The sequence below is a fragment of the Mustela nigripes genome, chromosome 3 (assembly GCF_022355385.1).
Source record: "Mustela nigripes isolate SB6536 chromosome 3, MUSNIG.SB6536, whole genome shotgun sequence".
Classification (NCBI taxonomy): domain Eukaryota; kingdom Metazoa; phylum Chordata; class Mammalia; order Carnivora; family Mustelidae; genus Mustela; species Mustela nigripes.
Genome location: NC_081559.1, coordinates 28,065,259 through 28,080,727, shown reverse-complemented (window position 1 = coordinate 28,080,727; position 15,469 = coordinate 28,065,259). Strand labels below are relative to the sequence as shown.

At 36.3% G+C, this 15,469-nt stretch overlaps 1 protein-coding gene across 4 annotated transcripts in view; it reads left to right on the top strand.

Annotated features, from left to right (window-relative positions):
• USP37 (ubiquitin specific peptidase 37) overlaps window positions 1–15,469 on the top strand; it is an 86,977-nt gene that overhangs the window by 45,302 nt on the left and 26,206 nt on the right. For 3 of the 4 annotated variants that reach the window (XM_059393470.1, XM_059393469.1, XM_059393468.1), the window contains 5 exons: window positions 5,109–5,226; window positions 6,514–6,593; window positions 9,175–9,339; window positions 10,988–11,053; window positions 13,786–13,927. In XM_059393470.1, the coding sequence (XP_059249453.1) occupies window positions 5,109–5,226; window positions 6,514–6,593; window positions 9,175–9,339; window positions 10,988–11,053; window positions 13,786–13,927 (571 nt within the window). The remainder of the gene's footprint in view (window positions 1–5,108; window positions 5,227–6,513; window positions 6,594–9,174; window positions 9,340–10,987; window positions 11,054–13,785; window positions 13,928–15,469) is intronic. The other variant, XM_059393471.1, reaches the window with a different exon arrangement.

Below are 15,469 nucleotides of genomic sequence, written 5' to 3'. Positions count from 1 at the left end.
TTTCCCCCTTAATATCTTACATAAACTATCCCATTGTGTTTTCTTACTCTGTGCCATTTGGGAGAAACCTGATTTTGTGGGTAATCTTTTTCTTCCTGAAAATCTGTGGTATTCTTTAATTTTGAAATTTTGAAAATTACATTTACATTTTCACAAGTTTCACAAGTTTGCATTTTCACAAGTTTGCATCTAAGTATTTTGTTTAATTTTGCCTTTAACATGATGGAGGTTTCTCATTCTGAAAGATTTGGGATTCTTCCACTCAAGAAAACTCTTCTCTAAATAGTACTTCTCTTCCATTTGTTTTGAAATTTTCTTTAGAAATACTCAAAATGCATATATTAGCTGTCCATTCTGTCTTCCATTTTTTTTGTTTTTCTTAGACTGTTCATGAGGTCTCTCCAAGCTATAACATTTTAATAATTGTGACTAGAAGTTTGAACATTCAGATAGACACTAGAGTGTTGTATCACTAGTATGTGTGACATTTCTTATCTTCATAATTTCTTCAGTATTTTGCTCCCCCAGTGGATAAATTATTTTTACAAGAAAAAGTCCAGGTTTTGTTGTTGTTTTTTTTTAAAGGCAAATTTTACTCTTTTTTTTTTTTTTAAAGATTTTATTTATTTATTTGTCAGAGAGAGCAAGAGAGAGAGAGAGCACGCCCACAAGCAGGCAGAGTGGCAAGCAGAGAAGCAGGTACCCTGCCAAGCAAGGAGCTGGATGTGGGACTTGATGCCGAGACCCTGGGATCATGACCCAAGCTGAAGGCAGCGGCTTACCTAACTGAGCCACCAGGCATCCCAAAAAGTCCACGTCTTATAAATGTAGTCCATCTCCTAAAAGCTGGAGAGCCCATCAGCAGTTAATAATATGGTAGCTAGTTATTTTTTCCTTTTCTTCTAACATACTTCACCAACAAATTTGTTCAGGTTAGGCAAAGTTTTAATTATTGTTACTTAATTGTGGGGGTGCCAGCCACTTTTTTTTTTTTATAGGAAAATTTCAGTGGTCCCTGACAGAAATGGCTACAGGCAGAAGCAAGAAGGCCATATCAAATTAGTAGCTGCTGGCCTGTGCCTGCGGCATCAGTCAGGCATTCCCCTTACACAGCACCCAGATATTGGGTGGGTGTTTGAGGTGTGTGCACCGTGCATGAAGTGACATAGCACATGGGATGTTAGATACGCCGGGCGGGTAGACTGAGCAGCGGCCCAAGAGTGTGGCGAGTCTGGGTGACAGCAAGACACAGGCCACAGCAGCAGTGGTAAAACCACCTCCTTAAAGACCTTGCTTTTGTTGCTTCATTAGCAATTTTCTTTAACACAGTTTCTTAAACACAAAATAGTTTTTGGCTCTCAGAAGATTGCATATACTTCCGACTATAATTTCCATTGTTAGCCTCTGTCCCATCTCACTATAGGTTAGTTTGGCCAATTTGCCAAATGTACTTATTTTTTTAAACTATTGTAGTTTAAATGGAATGTAGTTTAAATGGTTTTCAGTTACTTTATATGGTATTTTGGTATGGTAGTGTATTATTGAATATGAAGAATTCTCCATTCAGAGAACTTAAATTATCTAAAACTAAGTGGTATTCTCCATAAAACCTTTTGCAGTCTTCCCTATCTCAGTAATAAATCTCAGTAATAACAGTTCCATACAGAGTTTATCAGCCCAAAAGCATGGTGTGTTTCTTACCTCCTCTCTTTATCTTGCATCCCTCCATCTCATATGTCAGGAAATCCTTTCAGCTCTTCCTTCAGAGTATATCCCAGGATCTGACCTCTTGCCACCATTCTGATCAAAGCCACCATCATCTCTTGTCTGGATTGTTGGAATACCTTCTTTTTTTTTTTTGAAGATTTTATTTATTTACTTGAGAGACAGAGATCACAAGTAGGCAGAGAGAGAGGAGGAAGCAGGCTCCCTGCTGAGCAGAGAGCCCAATGTGGGGCTTGATCCCAGGACCCCGGGATCATGACCTGAGCCAAAGGCAGAGGCTTTAACCCACTGAGCCATCCAGGCACCTCTGTTGGAATACCTTCTAAACTGGTCCCTGTGTTTCTATCCTGTCTCTCTCTTTAGTCCTTTTTGAACACATTAGCCAAAGTGATCCATTTAAAGTGGAAGTTAGATCATGTTAGTCCTCTCCTCGTTAACCTATAAAAGCTGAAGTTCTTACTGTAATATGCAAAACCCTGTATCATCTGTTCTCTTCCCCCAGTTAACTCTGACTTGATCTCCTGCTTCTCTTTGCCTTCCTCATTCTGTTCCTAATTAGCTTCCTTTCTTTTTTTTTTTTAATGGTACCTAATGACCTTTTTCACTTACTCGTCCCATTATCTCAGACTCTCTTTCCCCATATTCCTCTCCATATCTTTATGTAAAAGCCATTTGCTCAGTAACGCATTTTCTAGACATCTACCCTATTTAAATTCCAATTATCTACTCTGATCTTTCACTATTTTTTTCCCTTAGCACTTATCACTATCACTTTAACATACCATACATATTAATTATGTGGTTGGGGTTTTTTTTTAAGATTTTATTTATTTATTTTGAGAGATACAGATACTGGGGTAGTGGGTGGCGGGAGCAGGAACATGGAAGAGACAGAGAAGTAGGCTCCTTGCTGAGCAGGAAGCCCGGCGCTGGGCTCCATCCCAGGACCCTGAGATCGTGCCCTGAGCCAAAGGCAGACACTTAACCATCTGAGCCACCCAGGCACCTCTACTTGTATGTTTTTTACTGTCTTTTCCCTCCAGTATAGCTTTGTGCAGTGAGGTATTTTATCTTGAGTTTGTTCATTGCTGTAACCCCAGTGCTACTAGAACAGTTTCTGGAATAGAGGAGGCATGTTTAGTGATGCCTAAGAAATTGCCCAAATTCATCAGCTCAAAATAGTATTTATTAACTCAGTTCCATAGGTGAGAAGTCTAGGTAGAGGTGGCCAAGTTCTCTGCTCATGGTGTCAGAAGACTGAAGTCAAAGTATTGCTTGTTCTTATCTGGATCCCCCTCCACAGTTATTAAAGTTGTGGACAGGATTTCGTTCCTTATGATTGTGGTACTGTAGTCCCCATTTTCTTGCCGGCTGTTAGCTGCAACTACTCATTTACAAAAGGCTGCCTGTAAGTTCATGCTCTTTGGCTTCCAGAGGCAGTTCACAGCAGTGCTGTTGGTTTTCTTTCAGGTCAGCAGTACATGTCTGAGTTTGAATCCCTGACTTCCTCTGTTTGAGAACTCTAGACCCAGATTTAAAGAGCTCAAGTGATGAAGTCTGACCACTCAGATAATCTCCTTTTTTTTTTTAATCAACTCAAGATTAGTAACATTAATCATATCTGCAAAATCCCTTTGTCTTAAAGCAACTTGATCATGGGAGTGAAAGCTCATCAGGGGCACAAGTTCTCTTTAAAGGGGATGGAATTAGGGGCACCTGAGTGGCTCAGTGGGGTAAGCCCCTGCTTTCCACTCACATCATGATCTCAGGGTCCTGGGATCGAGCCTCACATCAGGCTCTCTGTTCGGCGGAAAGACTGCTTCCCCATCTCTTTCTTGCCTGCCTCTCTGCCTACTTGAGATCTCTGTCAAAAAATAAATAACATTTAAAAATCTAAAAAAAAAAAAATTAAAAAGGGGATGGAATTATACAAAGGATAAGGGTCATCTTAGAATTCTTCCTATCAGATAGAGGCACTCAAATATTTGTTGAATGAAGGATATATTTTTAAGATCTCCAGTCTTCAGCTGGGGCAGGAGATTGAATATTACTAAAAATGCTGCTATACAGAGAGAAGGAAAAACATCAACTAAAACTATTTTTAAAAAACTGAATTTGCTTCCAGATAAGTACAGTGTTTTGCTCTCTGAGCAATTTTTTAAAATTCTGTAGAAATATATCCAGTGATCAAACAGTTCTACTAACAGAAATTCATCAGAACACCTAGAATTTTTTTTTTTAAAGATTTTATTTATTTATTTGACAGACGGAGATCACAAGTAGGCAGAGAGGCAGGCAGGGGGTGGGGGAGGCAGACTCCCTACTGAGCAGAGAGCCCGATGCGGGACTCGATCCCAGGACCCTGAGATCATGACCCGAGCCGAAGGCAGAGGCTTTAACCCACTGAGCCACTCAGGCGCCCACCTAGAATTTTTTTTAAAGATTATTTTATTTTAGAGTGCATGCTTGGGGAGGGGCAAAGAGAGAGAGAGAATCTTAAGCAGACTTTGTGCTGATCATGGAGCCTGACCTCATGACCTGAGATCATAACCTGAGTTGGAACCAAGAGTTGGATGCTTAACCAACTAAGCCACTCAGGCACCCTGAGAACACACAGGATTTTTATTTTATTTTCAGTGCAAAAGGTGTTTTTATTATTAAAGCACGGGTACAGGACCTGTGAGCAGAAAGAGTTGCTGAACACATAGAATTTTAAAGCATTGTTTGTATAATCAAAAACTGGAAACAATCCAAAAGTCCATCAGTAGTAGTATAGATAAATTATGGTGTGCTCAGAGCAGCTTAATGTAAGCCAACAGTGAAGGTGCACTATAGCCACGTGCAGCAAGCATGTTTGAATCTCACAATCATGTTGAACAAAAGAGACTAAAGAAAACATACTGTATGCTTTCATTTATATAAGGTTCAAAAACAGGCAATACTCACCTGTTGTGTTAGAAGTCAGGATAATAGTTATCTTTTGGGAGAAAGGAATAGTGACTGGAAAGGGGCATGTGAGAGGGCTTCTAGGGAGTTTATAATGTTTTATTTCTTGATTTAAGTAAGTGTGGTTAACTGATAATTCGTGAAACTATACTGATAATTCATGAAACTGTACAACTTTGGTTCACTTTTCTATGCGTATGTTGTACTTCAGTGTTTTTAACTTTTGGGGCTTTTTAAAAAAAAATTAGCATTCTGATAAAGTACTTAAATACTTGCAAGTCTCACGTGTTGTATATTGCTTATCAACTAAGGATAGTCTTTGTCAGTACCTGCGAAGTTCTCTGCAGGCACAGTGTTTCTGAAGTATATTTGTATTTATTTTGTATTGCACAGTTAGACTTCTAAATGCTTCCATTTGTCTTCTTTTATTCGGACAGATGTGGAGAGATTATTCCCAAGAGAGAACAGTTTAATGACCTCTCCATTGACCTTCCTCGAAGGAAAAAGCCACTCCCTCCTCGTTCAATTCAAGATTCTCTTGATCTTTTCTTTAGGGTAAGTAATATTTTTTGGGATCTTCACATACCTAAGTTTTATATAGCATAGGTAATTGTATTTGAAATTGGTTTCTTTAAGACAAGAGTTTCAACAAAATTACATGAAAGGAAAAACAAATGAGAAATATTTATAAAATTTAATTTTAAGAGCTTGATAAACCTAATGTTAACTCATTGAAGAAGACTGTTGATTGGCTAAATAGAATATACATGAATTCAATAGCAGGTGTTTTAGACAACCTTAGAAGAAGCAGTTATTTATAAACAAATATTAACTTGAAGCATGTGCTAAAATTTGGTAGTGTTGGTAAAAATTAGAGATGCTTTATGAGTTTGTATCTAAGATCTGAGGAATGAAAAAATACTCTTTTCTTTTCCTTAGGTTGTATGTAACCTGTTAGAAACAAAAGGGAAAAGTCATGTTTAGTCAAAGCTGTAGATGAATATGTTTCTGTGATGCACTGTCACAGATACTCAGCAAGTTTTGGGGGCATAATTGGACCTGTTGTGTAGCAGTCCTTTATAACTGAGGAAATTTGCCAGGATCACCCTTTGTCTCTTTAACAGTGGGTCTTGTTTTGTTGTAGCAAATAGGCAGGGTTGTCTTCCTGAGGTTTAAAAAAAAATTCTATTCTTTAAATGATGAACATTCAGCTCTACCCAAAGATAAATACTCTGCTTTTCTTTTTGTTTTATCATTCCTTACTATTCCTGTTATTATCATAGAATTTGAAGCTTTTCCTGTGTATGTTTACTCCCATTTTTTTAAGGATTTCTTGTTTCAGTTTTCTCTAGGTAATGATATCCACCCCAAACTTTGGTCCTTTTAGAACAGTTCTTAGTGGGCTGTCACCAGAAGATTGAGTTCCATTATAAGAAAGGGGTAGAGTTACACCTAACAGACCAGGAACTCCGCCTAACCCAAAGGTGATCTTATCTCTGCTATGGCCAAATGTTACAATCTGGATATACTCTTGGCAGTGGTTCTTGTGCATCCATGGGGAAAAGGTTGAGAATCTGCTACTGTAGAGTCTAGTTGCTGTCATAAATTGAGATGTTTCCATGGTAAAAAAGGAAATTAGGAATTCTGAAATAGGGCATGATATTATATCTATTTTGAGGATTAGGTCAATTTAGTAAGGCTTGTGACTCTAGACACAAAATTTAAACTGGTCGGAGTTGTCATTGCACTAAACTAGTTGACTAGAAAAGAGTGTTAGCATGTAATGGGGTAGTGCTGATTCAACTTCATGCTTCTTTATTTTTCCCTCTTGTCTCTTTACAGGCAGAAGAACTTGAGTATTCCTGTGAGAAGTGTGGTGGGAAGTGTGCTCTTGTCAGGCACAAATTTAACAGGCTACCCAGGTAAAATGAATTGCTCTTCAGTTTTTCTTCTTTAAAGTACTCACAGATACTACTGGTCAGTGGCTCACTGGAATGGATTGGGAAAGCAAAGCTGAGGTAGGAGAAGGTGGAGGATGGAAGCTCTTGTGTAAGAAAGGACGACGATTTGGAATGCTGAACAAGGGAAGTCACTTGAGATTCCTTGAAAGATGGCGGTAGCTGGTGAGATTTTGGAACAATGGTAGGGACTACGTAGTAGATTTTTAATTTGGTAATGTATGACATTCAGTTATAATTTGCAGTTTGATTATGTGCTAGTCTCCTCTTCTCTGAAACCTTCAGTAAAAATCTTCCACAAATACATACATGTGTGTGCATGAAAATAAAACAAGAAGAGTAATTTTCTGCAGGGGTTGGTTTTTTTTTTTTTTTGGATTCCTTTATTCAAAGCATCTTGTAAGTTAGTAAGTTACCTATAATCAAAACAATTCAGAATTAGGAATGAAATTAACTTACATTAGCTCTGTGTAAACATACATAAAACCAAACTAGTTAGACAAAATATGATGTGATTATAGTACAGCTTCTAGTTCTTTCCAAGAATAGATCTCAACCACAAACAAGGTTGTTATTATTACGTATTTATGTGGCACTTTGCCTGCAAAGTGCTTTACTTTCTTTTATTAGCTTCACTTTTCTGTAAGTGTAGAGTTTCTGGAACCTAGCCCCTAGAGACTAGTTCTTTTACATTCCATTATCTCGTTTCTAGAAAATGAATTTCTTTTAAAGAAATTACTTTCTAAATCATAGCAGTATTATATTGACCATTTCCTACTCGAGATACTTATTCTTTCCTATTGGTGGGTGTTTTTGAGGCAGGAGGTGGAGGAAACAAACCTTAAGGCAAAGGACTGATTGTTCCCAGCTGTTATTAACTAAGGGAAGCATGTACAATTTGAAGTACTTGTTTGACCTGGCAAACTGAATGTCTGATTCTTTTTCTAGTGTCTAGCTATTTCTTCTTTTAGTGAGAAAAAAAAATAACCAAGGGAAATTTTTTCCTTTTTTTATGGTAGGTCGCTTGTGTTACAGTTTGTCTACTTACTCCGAACTTTAGAAGCCTTTGTATCATAAATTCTGATTGTCAGACTTTTGCATTTCAGTATTAAAGGCAGTTTACTTTTATTCTTGAAGGGCCAGGTATCTTTATCAAATATGTTCAGTTTTAGTCCACCTTATCTTTGTAGAAAAGTGATTTTGACTATCATCTGTTTCATATTACCTTTTATTTTGGTAGGATTATTTGGAACTTTAGTGGAAGTATTTGACATTAGTTTTATTCTCTTCATACCATTTAGATCCTTGTGTTCTCTCAGGTTGTGAATTTGAAGATTATGGGTTCTAGCATACTTTCTAAAGAAAAACATAGTAACTTTAATTTACAATTTTTTTAGTTTATGGCTTCTGTGATAAAGATACGTACGGTAAGAAAGGAAACCATTCTCCATAAAGCAGACATTATTTTGCCTAGAATTGAGGTTTATTCCCATAAGAGTTCTGAAATTCAAATTTTAAAGTGTTCTTGTGGGCTGTGAAATATATTTAGTCCATCAAGCAGAGATTATGGTCTGTATCAGAGGTGAAAAGGTTGGCACAATAGTAACTAAAAAGAAGTATTTCTACAGAGCTAAAAGCCTTTTCAGACCCGCAACCCAGATTTGGCATGTAAATTTTGTAGAACTTTTTGTAAGTTGAGAAAACTTCCCTATTTCTTTCTTAGCTTTTTTCCAGAGAAAGTGCTACACATTGAAATAAGAGCAGTTCTTGTCAGGAGTGCCTGGGTGTTTGACTCTTGATCTCAGCTCAAGTCTTAATTATGGGGTCATGAGTTCAAGCCCTGTGTTGGGCTCCATGCTGGGCATGGAGCCTACTTTAAAAAAAAACAGTTCTTGTCAAAAATCATCGTGAAATATTTAATGTTCACTGTCAAACATAAGGGCTGTTTAACACTTTAAATTACCATTAGTTGTTATATAATGCCTATTTTTTTGTAAACTATGTAACATTAAAGTAAATAATTTAAGGATTTAACCCAATACCAACATTTTAGTAATTTAAAAAGATTTTTTTTTTAGGATTTATATATTTATTTTAGAGAGGGAATCAGGGGGAGGGGCTCAGAGGGAGAGAGAGACCACACAGACTCCATGCTGAGTGTGGAGCCACCTTCAGAGCTCAGTCTCATGACCTGAGCCAAAGCTGAGAGTCCGATACTCAACCGACTTTGTCACCCAGGTGCCCCCCAATACCAACATTTTAAAATACAATGTGTTCTATTTGGTGGTTGTTTTTTATTTCAGTGAGCATTATAAATATTTTACCCAGACCTCATTTATCCACCCAATGCCCATGTTTTATTTTTATTTATATTCTTAGTACCTAGCACAATGCCTAACACATGGCAGCTATTCAGTAAACGTTCTTTGAAAGATCTTTAGCCAAAAGTATTCTTTAAGTCAAAAGCTGTCTAACATGGTTAGTTACTGGTAAGACAGCTAGCTTTGTTATGTGTGAACTAGTTGTATCATCTCCTGTTTTTCAGGATCCTCATTCTGCATTTGAAACGATACAGCTTCAATGTCACTCTCTCACTTAACAACAAGATTGGGCAGCAAGTCATCATCCCAAGATACCTGACCCTATCCTCTCATTGCACTGAAAATACAAAACCACCCTTCACCCTTGGTTGGAGTGCACATATGGCAATGTAAGTCCTTGAGAGAGAATTTCTTTACCATTCCTTTTGAAGTAGAAGGGCTTTAGTATCTGATCAAAACAATGGCTGGACTAGATAACATGACTCTCAGGTAAAATCGGACCAAGAAGGAGATTTTAATTTTGCTTTATTTTGGGATTTTGGGTCAAATTACTGCCTGATGGAAGTAATTAAATAAAATGCTTAACGTTTTTCTGAGTACATTAATTGCCTTTCTTCATAAGTTAACCTTTTTAGAGAGTGCTCTTAATCTTTTAGATCACTAGAAGACAAGTTTGGTACATTTGGGGAATATAAATCAAATTTGCTTGTTCATAAGAGTCACTGAACACTAAAAATACTAATTCTTGTGTTCTTTCCTAATAGTTCTGTTTTAGTAGATCTGAGATAGGGCTTGAAAATAAGTATTTTTTTAAATGCCTTTGCTGACTCTTTGGGATATGCAAGTTTGAGAAATGGTGTACTAAATTTGATTTAGTGCCCCCCCAGATTGATTGTATTTTCATAAATGTATTATCACCAATGTGAATGAAGAACTTCTGTGGTTCCTAGAAATTTTTCTGTGATAAAAGAAGTAACCTTTACTTTTGATTTTGCATCATCATGTGTGCTGGGAAGACCTTAGGACTTCTCTGAACATGGCTCTTTCTTGCATTACTCTACTTACATTACTTTGAAGCCATGTATTGTAGCTCTTTTATACTTGAACTCTAATTTGGAAGAATCACAAAGTTCTCCAACTTTAGAAGTGAAAAGGATCTTAGAGATTTTGTCTAAATTTTTAGCTTTACAGAGAAGATCCAAGGAGAGTAAGTGATTTTCTTAAGGTCACGATGCAGTTAGTAACTGGAAGAGCCAGATCTCTTGGCTAACGTAGAATAAATAGACCTTTCAGAAGGTGAATGAGTATTTGCTAACGATAATTGATTCAGTTTTATAAAATGTATTTCCCTTGGATTCATAATTGAAATATATGCTACATTGTGTAAGTTTACACTGAAGGACTCTTACTAATAAAGATATTTTCCCAGAGTCTTAAGTGTTTCTGGGTTTTCTTTTACGGGCTTTCATCAGAATAAATGTTTTTGCTTAATGCAAACTGCCCTCTGCTGGTAGAACTGTTACTCTTTGTGGCCATCAGTGTGGGTGATTTATGATCACAGGCCTGAAACCAGGCTCTATGATTCCACAGTGGAACTGCTTGAATACTTTGGACAAGTTCTTTGACCTGTGTATGGGGAAATAATGGGATGATGTGGAACATTAAGTGAGGTAGTACACATGAGCTCTTACTCCAGTGTCTGAGAACCAGTAAGTCCTCAATAAATGAGAGCTATTATTATTTTATTGCTTAAAAGTAAAGAACTGAGGCAAGATAATTTTTCCCAAGTTGTTCTTTCATATGCATTACCTTTGACTTCATTTCCAATGCTGTTTTTTTAGATCATTGGATCAGGAAGAGCCTACAGATGGTGTTTTGTTTTCTCTTTTGGCCTCTATAGCTAGTAGAAGTATTATAATTACTTGCTTTTCAAAAGGATATATAAGGAGCTATAGTATAGAATAATTCAGTTTATAAGTTAAATATATTTTTAATAATGTAATTATATACATTATATATTTTCTAATTTTCTGATAGTTCTAGACCATTGAAAGCCTCTCAAATGGTGAATTCCTGCATCACCAGCCCTTCTACACCTTCAAAGTGAGTTATATTTCTTGTGTACCCAAAATTTGTATTTTTAAGGATTTGGCTTACCCTAATTTCCAAGATTATCCCCTCCCCTTTTCTTTGTTTTTCTTTGCATGATAACTGCTCTCTATTACTATACTTCGTAATTTTCCTGAATCTGCTTTGAAGTATAACCTAGCATATAACAAATCTTTAACAGAATGAAGCACATTCAGATGATCTTCTCAAAATTTTGTTTTTAAACTTCTTAAATCATCTGTTAATCCGTTATATTTTCAACCTGCAACTATAGATATTGGCTGATGACAAGGGATTTTAAGGCCTGAAGGGATAAATAACCACTGTTGGTATAAAGCACTGTTCCTTAAAGCTACACATGGTGGGGTTCCCAAAATATCTTTTCACCTGTTGCTAGCCAGTCTGGGACTTCCTATCTTAGACACTGAACTGGAGCAATTCTGAAAGGGAACAAGAAAACAAACACACAGTGAAATGTAGCTATTCTATAGATGTTCTATATTTTCTACTTAAGATGAAAAAATTTGTCCAAGAAGGGAAGCAGATACTTAAGAAAAAAAAAAGAAAGAAAAAATACATCTCCTCTATGATTTAACTAGAACCACAGTTCCTGATTAAACAGTTCTAAATGACTTGGTTGTCATTTATCTTTAAAATTTGTTTTTCTGAAAATTTGATGTCCCAAAGTACTTTTAGAAAAGAGACACTTCTGTTGTTTAAGGGCTTTGGGGGGCTTATATAATCATAAAATGATATTTGGGAACTGCTATTTTCTTTTCCTCCTGTTAATTATTTTTCAGTGCAATTAAAACCAGATGACTAACATGACTAGAAATCTGAAATGGTACCGATATGAATACTCTTGCCCGTTCTCAAGATACAAATGAGCAATACCACTTGGCTGCTTAGAAAGTGAGCAAGTGATGCATTTACAGGATGAATATTTTTCCTTACTACAGGCAAGCTGCCTTCTGTGAATATAGTAATTATTAATGGAATGCACTCTTTATGTACCAAATCACTATAGTTTCAAGAAGGAGAGGGTTTCATTGGGCATCATTATATTTGGCATGGTCATCTGTTCTCCAGGGTCTACTGATATGAGAATTTGAAAGTTGGTCAATAAAAGATAATTAGGCCCTAGAAGACCTGTCATGCCGATCAAACTTAAAAGAGGCTGAGTTACGAACAAGAATACCGTTGGTTCTTCTGCAATGTCCTTTGTCACATTTGACCCTGGTATATTTGTAGCCAGGTGTCACCGTCCTTCAGCAAAGTGTTTACATGGGTAAACAAATTAATACATTCAGCTTTGCTTGGTGAGCATGAAATCAGAAATGAGGAATTAAGATGGCTAATTGGCTATTTCTAAGTTATACTGAAAACCCTTTTGAACACATAATGGAGGCTATTTAAGTGTACAGGCTGGAGTGCAGTGATAACCTGGGTGCTCTCAGCCACAGACTATGTTTGGGTTTATCACTGACCACTTGCCTCTTTTCTTTGATCTACATTGCTATGCAATCCTCCTGGTTTCCATTGTGGCCTCTTATTTCTTGGTGCCATCATTCTATATGTTTATTTACAGTTTTTACATTTAGATTAATTGCATTTTTCCAATTTCCATTTTAGTTTTTTTTTTTTTTAGTATAGTATATGAATTTATGTTAACCTCCATCAAAGAAGTTCGTGCTCTTTGACCTTTACCACTTTTTCTTTTAGTTTATTTTCAGCTCACTTAGAAGACAATTGCAGTAACACCTTACTTATCTGGTATCACTGAAGAATGATATCTGGTATTCCACATACAAATTTTTACATAGCTTAATATTGCTTTTTTAAGCATTAATCTCTAAGATGCTTAGCCATTTTAGATGGTTATATACTCTGTAACCTTACAGAATTCCTTCTATTCCTAAATAAAACACTGAAGATAATTTAAATATATTTTAATGACTTAGAATCAGCATTATGAGTGTCACTTACTGCCCTGTGTTTTATTATGATAATGCCCTCTGAGGCTTTTAATTCTTACAAAACAGTTTATATTAAATGACTTCATAGTTCTTTATTGCCCTTTTTGTGGTTATTCTCTCTCATTTCCTAGCTCTCATTTCTTGATGAACTTGCTATGTTATTTTATACACCATTTCCTAGGAAGGAAAGGGTCCCTGTCTAAAGAGTAAAAAGTACATTGGCTTTGAAACTACTGCTTTCCTCAGAAGCCTTTTTTCTTACTTTTGAATCCCTGTGTTCTGGAAAGTAGAGGTTGCCAGAAGTCTGACCTACATATAATTGGATAAGTGGAATGTTACTGTTAATTTTAAAATACATGGATTATAATTTAAAAGATCAAAAATTAGCCCTCATGCACAGTGTTGTCAAAAACATTTATTCATTGCTATGTCTGCATGCATTCAGTAGAGAACTTGCTTTATAAAAACAAAAACTTTGGGGTTGATCATTAAAAGAAAAAAGGCACAAAGTGATTGGTTTACAGATGGATTTTATTATAGCGTAACAATTGTCAAATTTTCAAAGCATGGCTGTTTTGGAGTGGGGCAAAGGTAATGCTTAAATACACCACTATTGCTGTATCTTTTTTTCTCTGTAAGTCATTTTCCATAATGGAAAAGTTTTTTATTTTGGTATTCACACATCAAGGGAATAACAAGGACAAATGTTAATTTATCAGACTCATAGAGGGTTTTTTTCTTAAATTACAGGAATTTCCCCTTCAAATCCAAGAGCTCCTTGGCTTTATGCCTTGATTCAGACAGTGAGGATGAGCTGAAACGCTCTGTGGCCCTTAGCCAGAGAATCTGTGAAATGTCAGGCTGCGAACAGCAGCCGGAAGACCTGGAAAAAGTAAGTAATTTCTCATCAAAATACTTGACAAATATTTGTATATCTCTTACTGTCCAAAAAAATGCCTTTATAATGAACATTGGCAAACTTTTTTTTAAGCAAACTTAATAAAATAGCATAGATCATAAATTCATAAACTGGATGGGTCTGTTGAAACACTACTTTTAAAGAGTATACTTTCTGTAACTACAAAACCAGTCTGTTTAAAAAATGGACTGGGACAGGGTGTCTGGGTGGCTTAGTCATAAAGCATCTGACTTTGTCTCAGGTCATGATCCCAGAGTCCTGGGATCCAGCCCCGCATCGGGCTCTCTGCTCAGCAGGGAGCCTGCTTCTCCCTCTCCCACTCCCCCTGCTGTGTTCCCTCTCTTGCTATGTTTCTGTTAAAAAAATAAATAAAATCTTTAAAAAAAAATAAAAATGCATTGGGACTTTTTTTATTAAGGTATAATTGACATTTTAGTTTCAGGTGTACAGTATATTGATTCAGTATTTTTATGTCTTGCAAGAAGATTACTTCAGTAAGTCTAGTTAATACCCATTACCATACATAGTTAGCAAAAAAAAATTCTTGTAGGAAGGACTTCTAAGATCTGTTCTCTTAAGCAACTTTCAAATCTGCAATAAAATATTAACAGTAGTCTAATTCTGTACATTACATCCTCATCCTTGTGACTTATTTATTTTATAACTGGAGGTTGGCCTGCTTTTCCCATTTCTGTCTGTCTGTCTGTGTCGGTCTCTATCTCTCTCTCTCTCTCTCTCTCACACACACACACACACACACAGGCTTCCACCCCTAACTACCAGCAGTCTGTTCTCTACATCTGTGAGCTTGGTGGGGTTTTGTGTTTTGTTTTGTTAGACTCCACATGTGAGCAAGATTATATGGTATTTGTCTTTTTCTATCTGACTCATTTCACTTAGCTTAATACCTTCAAGGTCCATCCATTTTGTTGCAAATGGCAAGGTTTTGTTTTTTTGTGGCAGAATAGTATCCTATTGTATATGTATACCACATTTTTATTTATCCATTGATGGACACTTGGGTTGTTTCTATGATTTGAGACTTTAGCAGTGACAGGTAAATTGCTTTCTCCTGTTAATCTTCAGAGCTACTTTAACGTATGGGTCCTGAAGTAATCATTTGCTTTATTTAATACTAATTGTTAATATATGGGGGACTGTAGTAAACATTTTACATCAGCAGTCAAGCAGGTAATGTAGAGGTTTAAATAATGAATGTGAGAAGGCATAACTTTATCATTCTCTATCTTGACACATAATGATAGTTAATACTTTGAAGATACAAGCTTCCCTAGGAGTTTGCATCATTTCATGTGACTGATTATAAATCTCCCTTTTGTTAAGATAACAATTTATTAGTTAATTTTTATTGGCTTGTTTCCCATCTTATTTCAAAGCTGAAGATAGTTTTTGGCTGTTCACCTTGAGTGAGAAATGGTAGAAAGTCAGAAGTTCTCCCAGAAACGAGAGAGAGGTCGTCAGAAAATAACTTCTGAATATTTATATAATATTGAT